General features: G+C 32.1%; 1 protein-coding gene and 1 long non-coding RNA gene across 2 annotated transcripts; one reads left to right on the plus strand and one right to left on the minus strand.

Annotated features, from left to right (window-relative positions):
• Nucleotides 1–3,848: 3,848 nt before the first annotated feature.
• LOC132746408 (IQ calmodulin-binding motif-containing protein 1-like) lies at nt 3,849–15,545 on the minus strand. The gene is made up of 12 exons (XM_060735533.1): nt 15,341–15,545; nt 12,576–12,738; nt 11,822–11,960; nt 9,880–9,979; nt 9,352–9,451; nt 8,595–8,690; nt 7,873–8,056; nt 7,141–7,250; nt 6,611–6,753; nt 5,686–5,966; nt 5,116–5,272; nt 3,849–4,679 (listed from the first exon to the last, which is right to left on the minus strand). Exons 1-12 carry the CDS (start codon nt 15,447–15,449, stop codon nt 4,489–4,491), a joined length of 1,773 nt encoding a protein of 590 aa, XP_060591516.1. The 5' UTR covers nt 15,450–15,545; the 3' UTR covers nt 3,849–4,488.
• Nucleotides 15,546–20,198: 4,653 nt separating this feature from the next.
• LOC132746409 (uncharacterized) lies at nt 20,199–26,442 on the plus strand. Its single transcript, XR_009627979.1, has 2 exons — nt 20,199–21,881; nt 25,720–26,442. It is a non-coding gene; the product is annotated as an uncharacterized LOC132746409 (long non-coding RNA).
• The last annotated feature ends 121 nt before the right edge of the window (nt 26,443–26,563 follow it).

Here is a 26,563-nt window from a genome sequence, read left to right on the forward strand (position 1 = left end):
AATTAATAAGTGGTTTATAGTTACTGATGGGCATGTTAATTTGTTATCATTTTAAGGTGACTCTGTTCTGTTTTTTGTTTTTTTCCCCAATGTGTTTGATTTTTCCTCTAGTGGTCTTTTAATCTTAAGTTTCACTTCCTGGAGGTATTTTAATGGTCATTCATTACAAGATAAGGTCATTATTATTTTTCCCCTGTTTATGATCAGGCATCTTGAACTTTTACCATAAAATTTCATACATTGACACAACATTGCTCTGGACTAGAACTTAAAGGGACTCCACTGAGGTTTTTTTTGACGTTGGGACTGAAAATAATTTTTCGAGATCAATGTTCCATTTGATGTAGTCCAATAACTAATTTGAAAATTTCAGATCATTCGCTCCCTTCTTTTGTCAAAAACAAATATTATAATTGTGGAAAATGGCCCAAAATTAAAAAGCAACACTTTTCACATAAATTTTGCAATATGTAGCACAAAATTACGATTTTTGATGTATTTTGGAGTTTATTTGAAAAAATTTCTGTTTTCATTGCCTCAACTGATCTATGAAAGAAAATAAAATTTTAAGTTTTTAAACTTTTGGACCTTAGTGGAGTTCCTTTAAAATTTTAACATATTTAAGCATACTTTTGACCCTTAATAAACACATACCGTGTCAGATTTTTACATACCAGTAAATGATTTTTATGTGCACAAAATTAAAACCAGACTAAGGTAGCCATTGGTCTTCTGTTAGTGTAGTAGCTTTTTCATGTATTATTTTAGTTTGTGTTATAAACCCTTAATTTTACCATTTACAGCTCAATACAGATATAGATTATTTTATGTAAATATTTACATGCTAACCATTTATAGATTAAGTGATATTTAAGTATTTACTGGGAAATATTCATAATGTTGTGATAATATAAGTTAAATACATATAATGGCAAATCTGGTGCATTCCATGCTTTATATGTGAATTAATATTTTCTATTGTAGCCCTGAAGATAACAAAATAGGTAATCTGGCTATTTAATTGTTCTAGCCACATGAAAACCTTTTGGAATGAATAGCATGAAAGAGTATTTACTATAAACTATCATTTCTATAATCACCTAAGTTACCATTTGTTTTGGAGTACGAGTATAGAGCCAGGTCAGCCTGCATGTCATTGCAATCTCACCAGTTTCTGTACTGTGGTGAGCTCAGTTTTATTTTTTACATTGAATTCTTGTAAAGTCATAGAACTGATGGATTATTCCATTTTTAATCCTGAACCTGCTAAATTTCTTTAATAGACTTATCAAGCTTCCATTTTTGGAATTTTCCATTATCAGTTTAAGGGAAATAAAGGTAAAATCTTGACATTGGTCAGCCACCAGTGTATTATAGCCTGGTCCTGGCTCTATACTGGTAGCAAAAGCTTACAACTGTCGGTTCCTGAGAAGTAATGGTTAAATCTGGACATGTCCATTAGTTTCATCAGGGTATAATTAAACAACATACTGGATAATGGTATTATACCACTGCAAATTATATCACACTTTATTTTGTTTTTTTATATTTTTTGACAAAAGATCAGTGTTAAACTTTTTTTTCAACAGACATTTGAGCCATGCTATGACAAAACCAACAGTGCGTTTGCGACCAGCATGGATCCAGATCAGCCTGTATATCCGCACATTCTGATCTGGATCCATGATGTTCGTTATCAGTTCCTCTACTTGTAATAGGATTTCTAGGCGAATAGCATGGATCCTGATCAGACTGCGCGGATGCGAACGCACTATGTTGGTTTTGTTATGGCATGGCTCATTTAATATACACAATGATTGTTATAAAAACAAATTGTAAAAAAAGAAAGACGGGCAGTAATAGTAGTTTGATTTTGAGGTTGAAAAATAATTATAGAAATAGGTCTTCCAAAATGTATTGTTCTGATAGCTTATTTAAGTTTTATGTTTAACATAGTGAGAATTTGTATGATCTAAGCCAAAATTATTGATCACTATGTACCATAGTAAGTGCTAGCAAAGATTTCTGTTCTTATGTTAATTTCTGTTTTGTTTGTTGACAATTTTTGTTACTGTGTGACTATGTTTATCAGCAATAATTAATTGATATTAAGTCTAAAAGCATTAATTAAATGTATCTCTGTCATAAGCCATTATGAGTTTTTATACTTCCAGAATGATTTTTTTTTTGGAAGGTGAAAAATCAGTTTATTATGTCCTTATTTCAACCTGCATATGCCCCTGAACAATGGCTTCCATTTGTGTAACAATGTAGTTTGATGACAATTTAGCAAATCAGAACAAAAATCTCAAACTATTAACAAAATATACATTTCTTTTCAAACCAACATTTTTAGTGTTTTTATATTATTAGTTATATTTATATTCCAATGCACACAAATACTTTTTAAGCCATATTAGAAATATCAACATGAGTTACTTCCATTGATAAATACAGGTAGCTGGAGATAGTGCCTGAATTTAGAAGTGAAAAATTATTTACCCCTATGAATACAATGTAACGGTATGTAGTAAATACCAAGAAAGATATATGCTTGAAATTTTTTGCGTCATTCACAAAGTAAATTTCAGAGTTTTATTGTTAATTGTGTTGTGTTTTATTAATGTTTATAAAATCATGTTCCAATTTATTATATTTTATTCAGATTTTAATAAAGGATTTATTTTAACTTTAATTCCTTGAGTTATTTTTGTATTATCATGGTCATGGTCGTGGTCATATTGAGACCATATACTTTGCTGTAAAATGTTTTAACACAAAATTTCCACTGAAGTCCAAATGCATAAAAACATAGAATTCATACATACTTGAAATGGAAAAAATAAGCAAAATGTAATGAAGTTATATGCAGAATTAAAATTGATTTTTATATTTTTTTTATGATTAAAAGCCTTATTTAAAATCCTATTAAAATGTCAAGATATTTATGTAGACCATTATAAAATGGTACACAGTTTATGAAAAAAAAATTCCAGTCCCTTCATAACAAAAAAGTCTCAGTAGTCCCTTTAAGCTCAGAATGAGATTATGTTTTTATGAAGTTGTAAAAGAATCATATATGATGGAAGAAGTGTTTGAAGTTCCTGTTCATAATGATTGATTCAACTTTTTACATGTAAACACTTACTTAAACACTGCACATTTCATTCTTTTTCTTATTCAGCAACAGGCTGTTAGAATCCATGATGTAATGATGGCCCTGGCATTAACATTATCAATACATAACTGTCAAATGTGACATTGCATCAGCATGTGAAGAGTGACAAAATCAAACATAAACATTTATGCCAGAATAATGCTAATGCACCATTTTATTCTGCATTAATCCTCTATTACAATATAAATATATCGTGATGCAAGACCAAATAGTTTAACCCTCTATTACAATATAAATATATTGTGATGCAAGACCAAATAGTTTAACCCTCTATTACAATATAAATATATCGTGATGCAAGACCAAATAGTTTAACCCTCTATTACAATATAAATATATCGTGATGCAAGACCAAATAGTTTAACCCTCTATTACAATATAAATATATCGTGATGCAAGACCAAATAGTTTAACCCTCTATTACAATATAAATATATCGTGATGCAAGACCAAATAGTTTAACCCTCTATTACAATATAAATATATCGTGATGCAAGACCAAATAGTTTAACCCTCTATTACAATATAAATATATCGTGATGCAAGACCAAATAGTTTAACCCTCTATTACAATATAAATATATTGTGATGCAAGACAAATTAGTATTTTCCAGCTACTTTATCACATTTATATCTAAGGAGGGGATTAAAATAACAACAAAATTCAATATACATGTGTACAATATTTTATTGTATTATACAGTATGGTACCTAATTTCATGTAAATAAATACAAATGTAAAAATATCACAGTTCTAAAAATAAAGTCCCTTCTATGTTATTCTAGATAATAATCTCTAGTCCATGTAGAGTAACACACCCAACTTCACAACAAATGGTCTTGATTAACTAAACTTGAGATTCCATTTGGACGGAATTATATACATGTACATACAAAAACTGACTTGAAAAAATGAAAAGAATAGCTTACATTCTAGCATAACCAAAATAGCTTTTGTAGGAAATTTACTTTTTAAATAATATTTTTATATTTTCTGTAATTGGAAATTGGATAACTCACAACTTGTACATTTAGTACTCATCTAATGCAAATTAGAGATTTAAAATTGTGATAATGGTAAATGAATATACATTGTAGTCTTATTAATATGGTCTTATCATTATAACATTCCAGTATGTTGTTCTCTTTTGAAATACAAATCACCCGTCTAGACTATTTCCTACTTAAACATTCTAAACTGAAGTTGTTACTTAGGCTCTTGATTCCTAACTAATTTAGAAGCAGCCTTTGCTTTATTCAATTTCAATTACCAGAAACCATTTGACACTTATTTTTAAACATTTATACAATTAAAACAGTAACACTTCCTCTTCTTGGATTTCCGAGTCCTGAAATTCATCACCAAGTTTCTTCCACCATGGTAATTGTAAATTGCGTAATGTTTCCATGTGACTAACTCGTGCTTTTGTTGCTACAGGTACTGAACGACTGGAATACATATCCACGTCTCTTTGTGTAACCTTGTTTAGATCTGGTGCCACTGAGAATAAACAGATTTTTTTAAAAGAAATAAACAGTCTTGATCAATGAAAACTTAATAAACATCAAATTCAATGAAATCTTTTATTTTTTTATTTATTTTTGCTTTTATTTAGCTTGATTGCTATGGAAACTCATACTTTTCTAGAGCTGGCATCTTTGACAAATATGTACAAGTGACATCTAATCTCTTGATTAAAGTTTTTAGACCTCTAGTGCATAGCAATTGGCAAATAAGTTACTTAGTACTTTAAAACTAAAAGTAAACAATATAATATTGTTAATTTCATCCTAAGAAAAACAAGGTTTAAAGGGAGACTAATTCCGTTGAAAATTTTACTTCAAACGGAATGTCACTGCATGTATTCAGTAATGAAATTTAACATAATGTTCAAGTTTTGATGGTAAAAGATAGAGCAAACAGTACAAGGACTTACATGCACAAAGGTCAGAATCAGTATCTAGACGAGCTAGAAGTGTCTGCCGCCTTTGTTCAGCTTTCCTACTCTCTCGTACTGTGCCATAATAACGAGATAGTAAAGCTGTTGCCTTTTTATGTACTGTTTCAAGCTCTCCTCTTGTATAGGCTTTAGGCTGTTAAATAAAATCATACTTAAGATGTTTTTTTGGTTTTAATTTTAGTCACTACACAATGTGATAAAGTCCCAAGTTTGTCACTCTTTGAATTAGATCTAGACAGAACCATTGACTTTCCATAACCTAGTATAATATCTCCTTCACACGAAAGAATTTGACATTATATGAATTTGAAACTGGAGAAGGGAAGGATAAATGATTCAAAGTGATTCAACAACTGTTATTATCAGAGTAAATGAAGACTTACTCATTCTTTCAAGAACTCAAGAATTAAATCAAAATATGAATATGCAAGAGAAATTTTATGGGAAGTAAATATAACTATTATCATTTTTGCTTTCTTTATAATTTGCTTTTTTAACAAGATCTTTTTTAACAAGATTAAAAGGTTTCTACAAGATGATACATACTGGATTTTCTTCCCTGTAATTACTGATAGTTTTCTGTAACTCAACCCTTCTATCATCAGTAAGTCCCGGAGGTAATAATTGAAGTGGCATCTTCCCTTTTCTGTTCTCTAACCGCTCTAACCATCTTCTCACAGTCTGTTGTATTTTGATAGCCGCCCGGGTCTGCCTGACAAGATCACGGCGACCAGTCAGCTGGTGACGCTCGATATGACCTCGCCATAATTTCTGTATTTTTGTTGCTGCTTGAATCTGTTCATTCTCTAAATATTTCTCTACTTTGGCTGCAATGATATGATAAAAAAAGTTTATATATCTATTGTTAAGAAGCAAACATGCAGGATATGTTGTAAGATTAAAATAACTAGATGGCGTAGATTGTTAAGGATGTACCCAACACTTATAGTCAACGAACACAAACAGTGAGTATAAAATGAAATTAATGTTTGCCTATGTCATAAAAAGTTTTAACTCAACCTTTTGTGGTTTCCCAAAAAGAAAATTTAAGTTTACATGATCTATTTCTGTTTTGTTTTCTAGCCTTAACTGTTGTGACCTTGTACATCATCAGAAATAACAAAACAAAACAATACTTCTGTCATCTGACAACACACACTGATTTCAGGACAATTACTTCGAAATTATGGAAAAACAAAATATATTTCTTATTCAGTACACTTCTTCTTTAAAATATCTATCCTTCTATAAAGTTTCAAATTGATAACTCAAATAGTTTTTGAAATATGCTCAGGATAACAATTTAATTTTTATTAAGCATGAAAAATTACAAAGGTCAGTAACTCTAAACTATAAGCAAAACAAGAATATGATTCTTGAGTACTGATTTTCTTCTTAAGAACATTTATCAAGCTTTAAAGTTTCAACGTGATCTAATAATCCTTGAATCATTCCCGAGATAAAAACTTACATGCTGGTAGAATTTCTATACAGTGTAGCTGACGTTCTCTGAACTCCCTCATGATCCTCTGTCTGTTCACTAGACCCTTATATTCTACCTCAGATTGATGTTTCTGTCTAGTCATCGTCTCTTCTTTTACTTTCCTTCGATTTCTAAAATCATTAAAATACATTATACAACATTATTATTCTCATGAAACAAATATATCAACCCATGTTTTGTTTGAATCAAGTTGTTATCTTAATTTCATATCATTTCTAAATTAAAAACAAAACAAAAAAATCCTAAAAAACCCAAAGCAAAAGCCAAATTTTTGTTAAACTTGCACTATCTTTAAGCAAACCACAAACAGAAAACATCAAGGGCCAAAATTTTATTTTCTTATTTTAACATTTTTAGAGATGAATTATTTCTATAATGAGCAATCAGCCGCGAAAAAAAACAACATTTTAACATCTCTGAATACTGGCCTCTATAAATTTTATAATGTTTCATAATATAATTTCAACGTAAACGGTTTTGATGAGGTCAAGATTTACCTGAAAGCTTTCTGGAATTTAGCAAAAGATTTGTTGGCTCGAGCAAGTTTCCTCCTAGTGATATAACCTTTCCAGTTAGCTTGGATCATCACTGCACTGTCATAATTTTTCTAGAAAAAAATGTTTATAATTTCAGAAATGTAACTAAAATAAGAATTTTAGAGAATGAATCATTCATGAATATTATATATGTTTTATAACTTTCGTAATTCAATATGACTCATTATGACATTATAAAAATGTAATATTATACCTTACATTAGTACGCTCCTTCTTTATCTATAACATAAATCACGAGCGGACACTTTTTATGATTTATCAGACCGCTTAAATTTACTGTGAGAAAATTTTTACAAAACGTGCATTATACAAGCTGACTGCCAAATATTTTCAGAACAAATTACTTATTTATTCCAATGATATTATTTCTTTTCTCGTACTTATACCATTTCTCTTTATAGTAAAGTTGAGTTTAAGATATAGTAGACATTACTTCGGACCTCATAGGATTATAGTGATGATCAGTCATCCGCATACTTTGAACAGATCTCAGCTTTCCGTACGTTTAATGTTTGCGGGCTGACTTATCCGTAACTAGAATGCTCTGACGCCCTCGGTGTTGTGTACTATTTCTTAAATTGTAACACTAATGATCCTTATCACACTTATATAAGTCAGACATTTAAGTTTTTGTAAAATAAAATGAAAGCATAACTTGACATTAGAAATTACCTCCATTTCAGCTCTCTGAGCATTACCAGCATCTAGGAGTCTGTGTAATGACTTGAGATCACGACTAAAACCTTTATCTTCCCATCTAGCAAGCAAAAGACGTAACCCTCGATACCGCGTTGATAAAGCTGCCACCATTGGTTTATGGTACTCACATATACATAATATACATTTCACAGCTCCCCTGAAAACATTTGTAATTTATCATTAACATCTGTTACATATCAGAACACCTTAAAAATGGCAATACAATGCATACAATCTTTGAACGCTGCAATATGTTGTAATTCTTTAATGCACATTGCCAGAAATTTTCAGATGATACGCCATGCTCTGGTTCTTCTTTTTATTTAAGAAGAGAGACAGCCTAGTGGGTCAACTGCCTTTAAGATTTGAGCCTTAATTCAGTTAAAGCCATGTTTCTTAGTAAGGCAACATTAGCTTAGATCCATGAAGCAGAAACAAAAGTGGTTCATATAAACTTCAAAATTTCATAACAGTCAAGCTAAAATAAATACAATACTTAACTACAGGGATTGAAAAGAACTAATTTTATCTTTAATTTGCTTGTTTTTGCATATATATTTTTCAAAACAACTTTATCAGCATGATTTAAGTCAATGAAAAATTTAAATAAGCAAATTATTAGTTTGAAGAGATTTTTCAAGAAAAGGAAATTGTTTTAAATGAAGACATTGTATTAGAATGACAGTATGACTTACGTTGCTAAGATAACAGATGACTCAACAGACAGTTTGTATATCAACTCATCCATTATACTGTAAACTGTTTTAATATTCACCTCTTTAATTGCCAACCTGAAATAGTAAAAATACTGAAATACTGCAAAATCATTATTTTTCGTTCGGCAACAATGTTTTCCTGGACAGGTCAATCGACGAATTTAAAATTCACCCAAATTTTATTTTGTGGCCTGTCAGATTATTTTTGAGTTACATTATTTGCATTTTACTTTTTTCAAAAACAATTAATTTAAAACCCCATTGAATGTCCTTTTTGACAAAACCACAAAAATTAATGCCCACCAAACTAAAATAAATTACAATACAATGTAGATTTCTTTGATATTTTTCTCATGTTTTTGTTGAATTATTAACATATGAATAAATATAAATGAAAATAGATTATACACAGACAATATAATCACAACAAATTTCTATCAACTAGAGTTATTTAGTCAGTTTATACTTATTTGTGAAGTAATAAAAGGATGTGTATATATATAAAGTTATTTATAGTTTCATAGGTTAATCCTTCAGAAGTTCTTGTATTTTTTGCTGTTGTTGCAGTTGTTGGGTTTTTTTTTGTTTTTGTTATGAAGTGCAAGGTAACCTTCCTTCATTCCATATGCACAAACTATATGTAGTTCATGCCAGGCGAACCACAACAGCACAGGACATTAGTTAAAATGTCAGTCTTTAGTTTATGTTGGAATAATATCATAGAAACAGTAATTACCAATTAGCACGCAGCACTTTTGGTATGAGATCAAGTATATATGCCACAGTCTCTTCATTGTCCAGTATCAACAGCTGTAGTAACCACGGTGAACTCAAAACTATACATGTATCATATAAATATATTTAATTAAATCATAAGCATGTTTTTTTTTTAAATATAAGAAAACTAAAATAACACTTAAAATTGAGTTTCACAAATCAATCTATTAAAATTGTTTTTAATAAATATATGTGTATAGATCGACCAACAATAAGAAAGCTGTAAATAATTTTTCATTTACAGACCTTCAATAAATCTGTTAAAAGTAGTGGTGCAACAATATACCAATATATTTCGATACAGTGTCAGCTTATACATTCCGAGGTGTGAAATCTTTAAATAACAATATTTTCTTTAATATGTGATCAAATTATATGAACCAAATAAATCTCGTATTTTGACCATCCATTTAGTTTCAAAGAGAACACAAGGAGGAAATAACTTGCATATCAAAAGGAAAGGCAAGGAAAATGTATTTAAACATACCTTTGTGAGTTACAGATATATATCCTGAGGCAAGATAAATTAATGAATCTAGCACAGTCTTGTAGTTCCGCAAGTGAAATTGTCTTTCTTCTTCTTTACTCTGTAACAACAGATTTTATGGTTTTGAAGTTTGAAGATATGAAATATTTATATAATATTTGAACAAGAGGGCCATGATGGCCCTGAAATCGCTCACCTGTATATAGGCCCCGGGGCGGGGCTAATTTTAACCCAGGGGCTTTTATTTGAACAAACTTGGTAGATCCCTATTTGAAGATGTTTCATGATAAATATCTAAGCTCTAGCTCTAAGAAAATTTTTAAGTTTTTACTATACACATATAGTGAAAAACAATGACCCCCCCCTCTGTGCGGGCCAATTTTGTCCCCAGGGCTTTTATTTGAACAAACTTGGTAAACACTCACTAGAAGATAATTCATGCTTAATATCTAAACTCTAGCTGTTTGGGCTTTTTAACAGAACATTTTTTAAGTTTTTACTATATACATAAAAGGAAAATCAATGATCCCCTGGGGCGGGGCCAATTTTTTAACCCCTGGGCCCTTAATTTAACAATAATGGTAGACACCCATTAGAAGATGTTTCATTGCTAAATATCTTAGCTCTAGCTCTTAAGATTTTTTAAAAGAAGAATTTTTATGCTTTAACTATATACATAAAAGGAAAAACAATGACCCCCTGGGGCGGGGCCAATTTTGACCCCAGGGCTTTTATTTGAACAAACTTGTTAGACACCCACTAGAAGAGGTTTCATGCTTAATAGCTAAGCTCTAGCTCTTTGGGTTTTTTAAAAGAAGATTTTTCAAGTTTTTAATATATGCATATAGGGTAAATCAATGACCCCCTGGGGCGGGGCCAATTTTGACCCCAGGGCTTTTATTTGAACAAACTTGGTAGACACCCACTAGAGGATGTTTCTTGCTAAATATCTTAGCTCTAGCTCTTTGGGTTCTTTAAAAGAAGATTTTTTAAGGTTTTACTATATGCATATAGGGAAAATCAATGACCCCCTGGGGCGGGGCCAATTTTGACCCCAGGGCTTTTATTTGAACAAACTTGGTAGACACTGACTAGAAGATGTTTCATGCCAAATATCTAAGCTCTACCTCTTTGGGTTTTTTAAAAGAAGATTTTTTAAGGTTTTACTATATGCATATAGGGAAAATCAATGACCCCCTGGGGCGGGGCCAATTTTGACCCCAGGGCTTTTATTTGAATAAACTTGGTAGACACTGACTAGAAGATGTTTCATGCCAAATATCAATACCAATCAATGACCCCCTGGGGCGGGGCAAATTTTGACCCCAGGGCTTTTATTTGAACAAACTTGGTAGACACTGACTTGAAGATGTTTCATGCCAAATATCTAAGCTCTACCTCTTTGGGTTTTTTAAAAGAAGATTTTTTAAGGTTTTACTATATGCATATAGGGAAAATCAATGACCCCCTGGGGCGGGGGCCAATTTTGACCCCAGGGCTTTTATTTGAATAAACTTGGTAGACACTGACTAGAAGATGTTTCATGCCAAATATCTAAGCTCTACCTCTTTGGGTTTTTTAAAAAGTTTTTTCTTTCAGTTGCCATGGCAACCAGAGTTCTGCATGGAATTAAATTCTTTGAACAATTTTTGAAGGTGACCACCAAAGGAACATTCCTGTAAAGTTTGGATGAAATTGGCCTAGTGGTTTATGAGGAGATGTCATTTAAAGTAAAAGTTTACGGACGGACGGCCGGACGCCGGACGAAAAGCGATCACAAAAGCTCACCCTGTCACTTTGTGACAGGCGAGCTAAAAACTAAGTCTGTGACAGATAAAAGATTCAAGCTGTCTGATCCTAAATGCAATCTGATAATGTACTAAATTTTTTAATGTTTATCATTTAAAAAGGTATTAACATGAGAAAATACTAATATACATACAGGTCTTTTAGGTATCTGTGCAAATCTTGCTTGTATTCGCCTAGCAACAAGGAACATATTATGTATGGCCTCTGGTAATTTATTGTTTTCTACATCTTTCATATCTTCCTTTGGAATGTCTAAACCTGAGACAGCTTGACTGAAAATACAGAAACATATTAACTATAGCGCAGCAAAAACAATAGTGAGCAATATCCTGGTATTTTTGGTAGCATACAAGCATGTTTCTTCTTCTTTTTTTTCAAGTACATTTTTCATGATGTGGATATAAATGGGGTTGAATGTGGCATCTGGCGAGCAGGCTTGTTGCATCCAATTTTGTCTGCAGTAAATGATCTACATTGATTGAGGGATTTCAGTATTTCTTGATATAACTTTTCACCATTATGAGATGTGGTGCTGCTTTGTTGAACCAGGTCAGTTGGCCAAAGGTTAAGGTAACACCTAGAGGTCAGATGAACAACTTGTTTGCATCATATTTGTAACTGTATAATTTCATGACAGATGTATTTTGTGACAATGGAACCATTACCAGTATTTATCCTAGATGATGAGGTTACACAAAATTGCTTTTAATCTGCAAACATTAATGATATTTTCTATACACAATATACATGTAGATGTTACTCTAAAGGTCTTAATGAAAAAAATTAATTAAGACTAAAAACACTAATAATTCAATACACAATTTTTTTCTCAAGATACTTTTACTACAATGTATTATACAAAATTTGATGTATATCATCTTTAATACCTTAAAATTGTTGTCAATCTTGCTGCAGTAAGCCATTGTCCTTCTATCACACTGTAGTCTTGTTTCAGTACTAGAATAAGCACATCAAGCAGCTGAAACTCCCAGATTTCCCTCCGTATACGTACCCCATCACTACTAGTGGCAGGACTTGTGTCAAGTATTGCTAAAAATAGAGAAAAAAATTATGAGAAAGAACACAGTATATACTTTAAACATCTTTTTCATCTAGCTATTGCAGAGTTAGCAAGTCATTCTTACAATTTACAGTTTTAGCATGCAGGTATGTTTTTAATTAACCAGGGCATTTTTAGGCTTATGGGGGATGTGGCCCTACCTTTTAAATATTTGGGGTAATATGCATGTAAAACCATGTTAAGGGGACAAATTTTATTGCAAAAAAAAACAAAAAACTGAAGGGGGATAAAATATACAGGACTGTATTAATTGTATATTTGGGTAAATAGCATGATTTTCTTGGGAATGCAAAGGATTAATCATCAGACCAAATTCAAACTTGACTTGTATTTTCTGGTTAATTAACAGTACATGCCATTTCAAGTTAAAATTTCTTCAAGGGGCATTACTCAGTCAAAAATCATCGGACCATGACCAAATTCAAACCTTACTTTCATTTTTCTATGACATATATCCATTTGTCAACTTGAGTTGATGTGTGCAACTGTTGCCAACATAATGAACAGAAACTGATGATGACAGAATGATGGAACAGGGTAACACTATATGCCCCAGCAATTTTATAGCGGGGGCATAAAAATGAACACTGTGAAAATGATCTAGCAACGTATATTAATCACTTTCGAGTCTGCTTCCTGAAACCAACCAGTACTGGTGTCATATGAAGAAACATGGTTGTGACCAATGTAGGGCTGGAACTCATGATTCCTGGGTTGTGAGGCAGACACCTTAACCACTAGGCTAAGGGATTGCTCCCCTTAATTCTAGCACACATTAATAATGTATGTAATGTAAAGAGAATTTAGTGGTTGAAATGATATTTTATCTGCTGATCACCATGACATCAATATCAAATATTTATAGCCACGTAGGAATTATCTGATTATGCTGCAAACTGGAGTCAATGGTGTCACTGATTTTAAAATTAACTAAGTAAAATCACTGTGCAAATTCATAAATTAAAGGTTTTCATTTCAAGAAATCTTATCTATCTATCTTCCATTAATGTCAAAACCCTCAGGGCGACGTCTCTGATTATGACTAGCAGGCACAATGTCAAGGAACTGTTAATGAAAAACAACATTTATATGCAAATTTAAAAAGGATAAAGGAATAAAAGTTCTACAAGACTATTGATTTAAAAGACATAGTTTGCAAATTAGAATTTGTAGAATGGGTTAAGCCTTTCAGTAAAGATGTTAAGAATGGGGCTAGACTGAACAGTTAGAGGAGGGCTATTCCAAAGATGTATGCTCCTAGGAAAGAAAATATTTTGATGGTACTCGTGTAAGGTATCCGGTACTTCAGATTTCTTGTTTGAGTAAGGTGTTGTAGTCAACAAAGACAATGTTGTTTTGAATTTTATACAAGTAGGTTACAGCACTGATTTTCCACACTGTTTAAGGGTTACGTAGCCATATTAAATATTACATAGATATGTTAAATGCACTGAATGGTCTATTCATAATTAATAAAGATTTATCATAGAAATTTTGACTGTGTAAATATATGATTGACGCATTTAGCTTATCAATTGGATGCTAACATCAATTTGCTCATCATACATGCCATAATGTGACCCTCAACAACTGTCTGCATAAATGACTTTGCCTACATTTACCTAGCAGTTTGTCACATACACACGTTGGCAAAGTCTTCTGAAGTCTTGATAAGACCGCCCTTTAATGATGACTGACACTTCTAGTGCACCAAATGATCACTAGCACCTGTCAATCACTTGTCTCCATCATCAGTTCATTTAGAAGGGTGGTGTGAAATTAAATCTTGTCTAAGGTCATTAGTTGTAATTTTGTTTTATACATTTGTAAGGAAATAATTGTATGGAAATAATTTTCAAGTTCTTCAAATTATTTTGGAAGTGTGGCAATTTTGTGCATTATTTTTAACATACGAGTCTTGAAACAATTACTTAAAATTGTTTTAATTTATTAAAAAACAGAGAGGTACCTGACTACAGTACATTTCATTTCTGGGAAATAAAACGCGTTGACTTTTCGGAGATATATCGCGTTGATTTAATAGTGAATGTCCCCCACCGTGAAGCTTCAACATCAATGGTTCTGGCCTCAAAAACTTTATAAGCTGCTTTTTTTACATTTTTTTTATTTTGTCAGATGTGGCATTGACACGGTATAATAACAGGGTATGCTGAATACCGTACGCTACCACACTGATAAAGCATAGCGCATGCTTTACTGTATCACAATATTTGCAAGTTCTAAATATCGGTTTACTAGGTTACAGACTGCTATGTTAATTTTAGAAACATTTTTAAAGTGTCCTGGAAATCAATCTGTAAATTATGGCATTGATGACTATAATATTCTAATTTCTAAGGTCCACTGTATCCCAACAAACGTTTCACACATCTCTTTACACTAAGCATGCAAAAGAGGTGTGAAACATCGTTAGGGAAAATTACTATAATATGCCTGTATGATCGATCAATTTTTACACACAAATATGTCAAATTTCCATCAAATTCATCACACATTCATAGCACAAACACTGATAAACTTTTAATAACAAGACATAACTTGTTGTCTTACGTTTTAAACGCTGTAAAACAACAGGTACACGGCGATCTCTAGTTTCTACAACTTCTGCAGCGAGATGTATAATTCTTTTGTCCCTAACTGGGCTGGTACCTCTGGACATCTTTCAGAGTATGAAATAAACAGTTTAATAATATTTAAACATAGACAAGTGTTATTGTTTGTGTACACCTTATTTGTTTATTTGTTCTAATCGGGAGAATATAATTCTAACAAAAATTTTCACTACCCAACAACCGAAAAGTTTCCTTTTTTGCGGAAAGTCTATAATTCGCGATTATCACATTTAGCCACGGATTTATATTACAGGGATCGCAATCGCAACTACTCGGCCCTTTCCGTCAGTCTCCGGATAAGGCATTCGGAACTGCCTCGGCTATTATCTATAATAACCTCGGAAACAATACGGATTAAAAGTAGTTCTACCACGTGGTTTCAGATGTAAACAGAAACAGAGATAATGTAAAACGAATGTATATATTTGACATCTAATATGTGTCCCGGTACACTTATGCTTGAAAATATGTGTGACAACAATTTGCAATTTAAGTATGCCCACTGATGTTCAATTTTAAACAAATCCGACTAAATGTCAACAGGTTGGTTTTTTGTACTTTCGGTTTCTACAACCATAATAATAAATATATAAATAATGTATTGTATGCTATTGTACCTATGAATTCACTTATTTTAGGTGGACTTTTACTACATATATTGGAAATAAACTTGTCAACAACTCCGAGCATTAAATTACTATTTGTTTACATGTTTAGTTTCTTAGCGTAGGCTAGACCAAAATACCGCATCCGTTCTGTGTATTCATACTATTGTGTTCGAGGTCCTTATCCGAAGACTGACGGAAAGGGCCGAGTAGTTGCGATTGCGGATAAGGACCTCGAACACAATAGTACACAGAACGGATGCGGTATTCCGGTCTAACCTACGCTAAGAAACTTAACATGTAAACAAATAGTAATTTAATGCTGGGAGTTGTTGACAAGTTTATTTCCAATATATGTAATTAAAATCCAACTTAAATAAGTGAATTCATAGGTACAAAAGCAAATAATACATTATTTATAGATTTACTAATATGGCTGTAGAAACCGAAAGTACAAAAACCAACCTGTTGACATTTAGTCGGATTTGTTTAAAACTGAACATCAGTGGGCATATTTAAATTACAAATTGTTGTCAGACATATTTTCAAGCAGAAGAGTACCGGAACAGACATTAGATGTCAAATATATACATTCTTTTTACATTATCTCTGTTTCTGTTTACATCTGTTAACCACGTGGTAGAACTACTTTCAATCCGTATTGTTTCCGAGGTTATTATAGATAATAGCCGAGGCAGTTCCGAATGCACAAACACTTAACCCTTTATAAATGCTAAAACCCGTTACCAGATATATACGCCTTATTTCACCCCCCTTTTTATTGTCTCAAATGGTGAAAAAGGCCTTATTTAGCCCCCAACACTTGTTTTTGTTTCAGAAATGTTGTTTTAAAAAAGTGACTAAAAGATACATCAGGGGGTTGCCAGAAGGGGGATGTGCCCCCTTCTGTTTGGGGGTTTGAAGGGGGCGGCAGCCATGGTAACAGGAAATTTAAGACTGAGCATGTTGTTACAAAGGCAATGGTCCAGTCAACAATTGTGCCAAGTTTGATTAGTATTAAAGCAGTTTTTATTGTTTTATAGCAACTTGAACTTGTAACGGGAGACTTTTCAATGAAAACAGCCATTTTTCAAAAAATGCTCATGTGGTAATGGGTTAAATATCTTGTCGCGCACCCAATAAAGGTACATCAATCGATAATTTACCCGCGCTAAGCGTAAATGCCCGTTCGCAACAAATACCTGCTTTACCAAATACCGTATAGCTTTTCCATTTATGATCCGATTTTGGAAATTTAAAGTTTATTTTGAAGAAAAATACTTGTATAATGCAAATATCTATTTCTTTTAAAGATACAGCCTATCTGTCCGCAACGGCAATTAAAAAAATTAACTTGACGTAATCCGCGGTAAATTTATATTTTTATATAAAAAGCAGGTATTTGAAATTTATTATTAAGGTAACATCATAAGTTCAATTTCAAAATAGAACAGAAGCCTATGTAGGTTATTCGAAGATAATCAATGTTGCAGTATTTAAGGTTTATTGGGTTATTTAGTCAAATTTATTGACGCACAATTGTTTTAAGGGTAATATTACGGGCTTTACAATTCGCTCAACACGTGAAGTAAATATATTTATTTTTTTAGTACAAAATATTGTATTGCTGAGATTGTCAATATTGTCATATTCAAAGAATATTTAAATTTCATTCATCAGTTATAATATTATTTTTAATTGTTTTTTGTAAATCTGTTTTCAAATGTCTGTGCAGTGAAGGAGACAATCATCATACCAGTACAGTACTCTCGTGTGGCTGTCCCGATTCCGCCTTTTTAATTTCACTGATATATTTCGTTTTCTTTTCTTTTTATTTCAATGCCTGTAGAAAGATATTTCTGATATTTTTTAATGTAACGCTAGAAAACAATAAAAAATCTTCACAATTTGATTATGCAAAATAAAGTAACTGTTGATTACTACTTACACATCGCTTAAATTTCTTTGAAGTTTGATTACTTATGAAGGAGTGTTTATTACCAGGTAACACGTGATAATTGAAATTGTAATATAAATTTGTGGTAACTCAATTTTTTATTTTGAAGATATCTTCAAGTATTACAAGTAATTAGCCAATTAAAGTAGCTGGGATAAGTGATAAAAGAAAGTAATTCTAATGGCCATTTTCATCACAAATTACCAAACTTCAATACATTTGTTATAATAAGTTATTTAATTCAAGTCAAAGTCAAGTCGGCTGAAAAATAAATAATGTCTGACTTTCAACCTCATCTATCAAGGTATTGTTGATGACAATTAAAACAAAAAGAAAAAAAATAGTTGTGAAGAGATAAAGGTTTCATTAAAGAATAAATATAAATTGATACATTAGGGTTTAACACAACATTGGATTCATCCTGGGATATAAAAATGAATTATCTTATGTCCCAGATTTATTAATTTTTTTAAACATTTTTATTTAAGCTCGATTGCGAAACAAGTTCTTGCATCTTATATTAATCACTTTAGAGTCCGCTTCCTGGAACCAACCAGTACTGGTGTCATATGAAGACACATGGTCGTGACCTGATTAGGGCTCGAAGCCATGATGCCCGTGTTGAGAGGCAGACACCTAAACCACTAGGCCACCGCTGCCCTTTATCTATTTCTTTATTTTTTTGCGATATCATAGATCACAGTTACATAAACATAAATAAACATAAAGCAAAATTGATCAGTCAATCAGTCAAACTTTGATGAAATTTTGTTAAAAATATATGGGAATCATATAAATGATCATATTTATTTGCTCTTATGTCTTTTAAAGTCATTCTGATCGAATGTTATCTATGTTATCAATTCAATTACATCTAAATGTATTATAATCAGAAAATATGTTAATCACCATTGATAACGTAGAACTTTAAATTCTGAATAAAAAGTCTGAACATAGAGGGGGAGGGGTACATGAAGTGTCTGAGGGGTGAAGTTTCCAAGGGAAGATGTGTCTGCAGAAAATGGCTTGGAGTGAAGTGTCTGAGGCTGGTGGACTGGTTACTACTTGCAGGGCTCACACTGGCTCAAATGAAATAATAGCCAATAATTTCAACTTAAAAAAATAATAGCCAAAAGTTCAGCAGACTATTCACGAATTAGTGATTAACAACATAAGCAGTTGATTAAATAAACATTACATTTATATCTTTCAGTTTTATAAGGATTCTCAAATAAACTGATACATTTGTGTTTATTGATAACTACCTTTTTTAAATAGAACCACAACTTTAATTGTTATTATAGAACAGAATAAAAACGTTATAATTAGTATAATTACTGTATAACAATAATATTAAAGATTCATTATAACTTTACATAATGCTGTTATCAGATTTGTTCTAATCAAATTTTGTCAGCTATAACCACTGTCAATTTCCACATTTCACACAGAACTGGAGTAGATCTAGGTCATATTAGCCTATAGAAATAACACAAGTTTGCAAACTCATTCACAGAATGCAGCCTTTTTTCTGAATAATTTACTGAAAAATATCATCATCACCAATGTAATACAAATTTTCTGCCATAGTAGTAAAGATTTTTAAACAGAACATAGCTTATTTCACCTTTAAATAAATATCAAAATTATCGGTGTCGCGAAAATATGTGACAATCGGATTTTTCCTGTGTTCTGAAGAAATATTCACAATTTTGGTTGTTGTGCAAATAGTTGTTTGGAATTTAATACTTTTTAAATATTTTACCATTGTTTTCCACTGGCGATTTAGTCAAGTAGCTTAAAACAAAAAAAAAATCAAAATTTGCAATTAGGCCTTCTGGAATTCACGGTAAATTTTGGGTAAGTCAATATCCAGTCTATCAATTTTAAAACGATTTTTGTGGCTAATTGACGGATATTTGATGGCTATTATAAATGCTGGACAATATCTTTAAAGTACTTATACAATTATACATCTCGCATGTATTTTATCACCTCGGGCAATATAGTTAGCAGCACGTGACCGGTAAAAAGTTGACACTCAATTAAATGCACCCCGCTGGTGTTAATTGGGTCTACTGCATTGTTTATCGATTTTTACACCTTATATAAACACTGTTGGGAGTAAAAAATAATCGCCAGATTTTGTAGCCAAAATGCAAAAATAATCGCCAATCTTATAAAATAATCGCAAATGGCGACTATGGCGACCGACAGCGTGAGCCCTGACTTGGATGAAGTCAGCTTATCCCGAAACAACCATTTTTCAATCACATCCTAAATTCAAACACATTCTAAATTCTGCGGATCTGATATCATGTCAATGTACATTGCATAAAGTCACATTGTATTAACTGCAACACCTGCAGAAATGCCTACCTTGATTAATTGTCAGATTTTTTTCCCAGAAAAACAATCATAAACTGTTTGTTTTATGTGTAACAATGTAAATTGTCCAACTTCAATTATATCAAAATAGTCACTTGTTTTAAATAGTGAGAAAAAAATCAAACTAAGTTAGATTATTTATAAAGTATTGGCTACAGAGTTTTACCATTTACCTCAGTCTTAGGTGTATTAGAAATGACTATTTATATGGTGTACCACTAAATATTCATCAGATTTTACATAGGGTTCCTTATTAATAAAATCTTAATTTGTTACCAAGATTTTTCAAGGGACGTCAGCAGAATAGATTTTTTGTAAGTGATATCAGCTGGCAGATCAAGACAAGTTTTCTCCAAATCCCTCCAGAGGCGTGCACGTCGCGGAGAAGGCATACGGCAGGTCAAGGTCAAATCATCTCAAGTACCAGAGGTGATTGGTTGACCTGTTGTGACTAACTCTGGAGGGTGGCGCTAATAAAAGCCGTTTTATGTCAACCGCCTGTTTGCAGCCGTCACGGAACTTGAAGCTTTTCCAGTATTGTCTTTCCTCCATCGAACGAAGTACAGGACTTAGGAAGATCGGCATGAAAAAGACGTCCCCGATGAGACTTCTAGAGTGGACCGGCATGGACGCTGAGATCTTGGACATATGGAATTTCCGGCGCCGAGCTAAAATAAACTTAATTGAACAAGTTTCCATATATGGTAATATCATAAAGTAGCGAAGGTAAAATGGCTGTTATGGTTGGCTGCATTTATCATTTTGCACCTCATTTAGCATACTAAGAAGTGACACCTTCAACTGGCTTTTTTGACACATGAAGAGTAGCTATACGAAGGGAATGCGTTGTACTGTACATATGTTATAACATTAAGTGTAAAGTTTCTTAAATCATGAAAAAAAAAAAACTGTCGAAAATCATTGAATACACTGTTGTGACTTTTTTACAGTTATCAGTAGCCCTGATACATCTTGAACACTTTTTTTCAGTTGTGTAAATGCTGTTTAAATTTAGGTCAAAATACTCCTGGGAATGACCTAAATGGGTCATATTATTTTTATTTATTTTCTAAGCAATATTGAAAATATACCAGCCTTAAAATTAATAAATGTTTATAGACGCCTAATAGCTAAATAAATTTAAAGCAATATTTCTCCTTCCATTTATAATTGGCTAAAAATTGCTCAACTGATTGAATATTAGTTGTTCCGGGATACCTTCTGTAAATTTTGATCGAGTAGTCTCGGATTTTTTTTAATGGAAAATCAAGTTGCTCTTAGCTGCGTTTGATTTCTGCTATGAATATGTGGTTCTCTTTCATAATCAAGTCGGGCTACAAGAAACATGGCGGAACCAAAGAAAATGTCGAAGATGTCAAATGTCGACTACGAAAAACTTGAAGACGTTCAAAAGATGTACATTAAGAGACTTGAACGTGGAAACAAAGAAAGAGCTAGAAATCTTGTTTATCACAGAAGTCATAGAGGAAAAATGGGCGGGGTTCTATTTGCCAGTGTAATAGGAATATGTATCCTTTGGCTTTGACTTTCAAACCATGTATACTATAAAAGGCATGCTTCACTTTGCATTGATGACAGGGAATATTTTGATAAATTGGTTGTGGTGTCAGTCTGTAATTTGTAAATTTAAGACCTCATAAGTTGTAGAAATCGTCAATGACTTATAAAATAAATTATCAGTAATATGAAATTAGGCAAAGCCTATGAACGGGGAAGTCGTTAAAAATTTCCTTTCATTCTTTCCGTTTTAAAGGTGTCATTCGGTATAACATGCACTGCTTCCGTTTTCACTCGGAACACTCGACGTTTATTATTTATCCGAAAAGTTGATATTTGTTCCGTTATCGGAATACCCTGCCTATTATCATTGAGTTACATTGTAAATGGCGGCACCTGACTAGAACTGACACTGAAAATTTCATTGATAGGTACAGAATTTTATATTTTTTTTTAATTGTTTTTTATTTGATTTTCTTTTAAATATTCACGTGTAGTCTATAGCCGGGCAAGCCAAAGCCCGGACCCGCTTCGCGGGCCCGGTCTTTGACTTCCCCGTATTATATCCTGTAGCCATTACCAGTGATTACCAGGTCTACGATTTCATGATATTTACGGCGGCGGCACGAAATACCCAAATATACCCAAATCTACATCTACATGTTACTCCCGAACAATCAATTCTGACTATGACTGGGAGGCGCTTGTCAGGAAAACTGTGTTAAAAGAATTAGTGCATATTAAAAGATAAAGATCACAGATAAAAAAGGTGCAGGATAAAAAGAATAGTGCAAGATTAAAAACATACTGGGGAGGGGACTAGAAGGTGACTGTCGCCAGCCTATCCTTGAAGGTATCTAGGCTGGGACTGGATTTGACCTGATATGGAAGGCTATTCCAATACCTGAGAGTTCTAGGGAAGTAGGAATTTAGATGATATTATAATTTATACACCCAAATATACCCAAATATTTATTTGGGTGTATTTGGGTATTTCGTGCTGCCCATTTACGGACAGTTTGTATCAATTTATGGACCATGTATAATTTTATAGATTTTTTTATTTGTCAAAGTCGTTATACCAATGCTGGCCTGACCATGATAGGGGTACTAAGAAGTGGAATGTGAAGTTATCTTAATACACCGATAAACACTTTCCCCAACTAGCAGAGGACAGGCTTTTCTTATCAGTAGGTTTTCGAGTAAAGATAACCGGTTGCGTATCTCACTATATAAATCGTATGTAAAATGGGCTGACATATGGTAGGTTTAACAGTTAATTTATATACTTTATGGTCAAAAGATATGTAAAATTACATACTGTGACAAAGCTAAGATCCCAAGCTTTCCATTGATGTAATAATTTTTAAAATCGGACATTTAATCACAACAAACTAGCGGTTTAAAAATGGCTTAATTTGTATTGTTTTAGCATATGAGATACCAATTTTACTCGAAGATATTAGGGAAACAACTCGTATTTTTTCACTTGATATACCTAGAGGTTATTTACCTAGTTCATATGAAAAGTGTTTATGGGTGTATTGGCATATATTGATGTTGCTTCAGACAGAAATATAACATCATAATTCTATAATTTTTGCTGCTGTTCACATATAAGTATTTTAATACAAATAGTTTAAAATATCAAGATTACATGACTTCCAACGGAACTAAATCAACTAAAAATTATTTTCCTTTCAAAAACGAGAGACGGCAGTGTGTTTTTGGTAAATTCACATAAAATGAGACTAATCAATTGATAATTAAGCTTAACCATTGTGAACACAATCCTCATGTTCATACAGCAATAAAAACCTAAATGTTACAGGTTATGACAATATTTTGTATGATAAGTCCATTTGTTTTCCTTCTTGTCTTAAGGCGTTAAGTACTGTGAACTGCATGCACAATGTAATTATGACATACATAAGTTACATTGTTATCACATTAAAATCAATAAAAAAATACATGTCTAACAAGTCTGAGAAAAATGCTTGGTTAGATGCAATGAACTGGTTCTATTTTTGAGCTATATTTAGATTACAGGACACCAAGTCTTGAAAAAAAAAAACAATTAAAGCATCTATATATCATTTGGATAGAAGACCATGGTTTCGTCTGTCTTAAATAATACTTCTGGTAGATAATTCATACACTAAATAGTGTAGATTTTCGGTTTATTGAAACTCCTTTTTTATATGCCCGAAAGGGCATATTATGCTATACCCCCTGGCGTCCGTCTGTCCGTCCGTCCGTTAGCAATTTGGTTTCCGGAGCATAACTTAAGTTCCATTTGGCCCACAATGTTCAAACTTCATAGGATGATTGTCCATATTGGGTAGAAGACCCCTATTGATTTTGTGGTCAAAAGGTCAAAGTCACTATTACCTTAAAACTGAAACAGTTTCCGGAGCATAACTTAAGTTCCATTCGACCCACAATGTTCAAACTTCATAGGATGATTGTCCATATTGGGTAGAAGACCCCTATTGATTTTGGGGTCACTAGGTCAAAGGTCAAGGTCACAATTACCTTAAAACCAAAAACAGTTTCCGGAGCATAATGTAAGTTCCATTTGGCCCACAATGTTCAAACTTCATAGGATGATTGTCCATATTGGGTAGAAGACCTCTATTGATTTTTGGGCCACAAGTCAAAGTCACTTTTACCTTAATACTGAAAACAGTTTCTAGAGCATAATTAAAGTTCCAATTGGCCCACAATATTCAAACTTCTTAAGATGATTGTCCATATAAGGTAGAAGACTCCTATTGATTTTGGGGTCACAAGGTCAAAGGTTAAGGTCATTATCAATAACTTAAGTATTAATCAACCTACAGCTGTAAAATTTTATAGGATGACCAGCTAATTCCCATGTCTTACAAATGCTTCATCCTTACTAAAAAAACACTTTTTGGCATATAATGCTCCGCCTAGCAGTGCTCTTGTTTCTTGCATGTCTTGACGAAAATGCTTCCTCTCAAAAATTTTCTTTGTGTGAAGTTTAAATCAATTATTCTCTAGACAAGAGTGTGATGAACAGATAGAAAAGGCAGTGACTAAATAAATAAATAAATAAATAAAAATGACAAAATAGTCACCTAAGTGTAATAACAGCTTAAATTGTATTGAATTTAAAATGAGTTAAGCTGTTACTGCACTAAGGTGATGACATTGTCATGTCTGGCCCATTTAATTGAATATGATGTTTTCTTGTGTCAATCGGTAGAAAATAGATACATGGATATATATTATACATAAATTGTAGATAGATAACCATTCATCGAATTTGGCCAGTTCGGGCCGGTGAAAATTAGTTTTGGGCTAGTGTAAATTTTAAGAAAATTTAGTTAAATATATAGTAGAATAAATTCTAAACTGAAATTCGGGCCAGTAAATTCAAAATCTTAAATTCAATGACTGACTGGATAACCAAAAGAGTATACAATGTTCACACCTTATAATAATCATATGATATTATTAAATCAATTACTGAACAACTGATTGAATTAAAAGTATGTTTTTGGTATTAGAATGAATTAAAATGACACCTTTGTTTATTTTTAAGAACAAAAAATGGCCATTTTATCAGTTGGGTTATCAATATTAAAACTTTGGTGATGATTGGTTACATTTCAATGATCATCATGACAACATGTATTTAATCATATCTATAAGAGTATCTATGAAAATAATTGTTTTTCATCAGTCTTAAACTGAAAAGCAGTTGCAGGTACACATATTTTTCAGATAAAATGTTTGTGTGTCGCTTTCTGACACTATTTTACAATAGTAAGTTAATAGGAAGGAAATTGAAACCAAAAAAATCTTTAACATAATTCTCAGATTTTTATACAATGTATGCTGTGAAACAAGAACGACTTGGTGACGAGTATGATCAAAGATATGAAGACCAACTGGCGAAAAAAACGTAACAGACATTTCCAAAAGGAGATTGGGGGAAAAAAGACAAAAGTGATAAAAACCATTGTGTTATGTGATAAACCAATAAAATTAATGAATGTGTGCTTCGTGTTTCATAAAGAATGTGTCACATAATTTATCTCAATGGTGCTTTATTTCGAGCAATAGTTTAGGACATAATCATTGTGTTACAGTACTGATTCTGAATCACCCAACTTTTACCTCGGAACAAGTTGTTACAGTACTGAATTGCCCAACTGATATCGGAGAACATTTTGACAGTTTAAACTTTTACATTAGATTGATATACATCAGATAGATTTTCTGTATGTTGAATCAGTTTGAATTACTTTGTAAACAAACAGCAGTTTTAATATTCATACATCTTGATATGATTAATTTGTTTGAAGTTTTTAAAAAGGCATTATTAGTTACTTATACTAATATTAATAAAACTGGTGTTTTTTTTCTAAAGGAATAATTTGAACAATTTTCAGGTGAAAGAATATTGACAAAACAAAAATAAATAAATTTCTTAAAAAGTTTTTATATTTTTATTGAATGTACATAATAACTTATGCTTTGTTGATATTCTGTAAATATTTTGTTCTTCTGGATAAAATAGAATTATAAAAGAAATGTATCTATTCTTGTCTTTATTTGATTGATCTATTATGACCTGTTTTAAACTTGATTTGTCTTTAATAATAAATTCTAACTTGCTCTTAATTATGCTTGATTGTAAGGACTTGCACAGCATACTGGC

This window comes from Ruditapes philippinarum, unplaced genomic scaffold (genome assembly GCF_026571515.1).
Source record: "Ruditapes philippinarum isolate M1 unplaced genomic scaffold, ASM2657151v2 ctg2683_1_1_1_1, whole genome shotgun sequence".
Classification (NCBI taxonomy): domain Eukaryota; kingdom Metazoa; phylum Mollusca; class Bivalvia; order Venerida; family Veneridae; genus Ruditapes; species Ruditapes philippinarum.

Excerpts from the sequence above, each read along its gene's own strand:
- LOC132746408 (XM_060735533.1), bottom strand. The coding sequence starts at position 15,449 with ATGTCCAGAGGTACCAGCCCAGTTAGGGACAAAAGAATTATACATCTC. Across the intron at positions 8,691-9,351 it reads AAAGTGCTGCGTGCTAATTG|GTTGGCAATTAAAGAGGTGA; the intron begins GTAATTACTGTT and ends TTACTATTTCAG. Across the intron at positions 7,251-7,872 it reads CTCAGAGAGCTGAAATGGAG|AAAAATTATGACAGTGCAGT; the intron begins GTAATTTCTAAT and ends ATTTTTTTCTAG.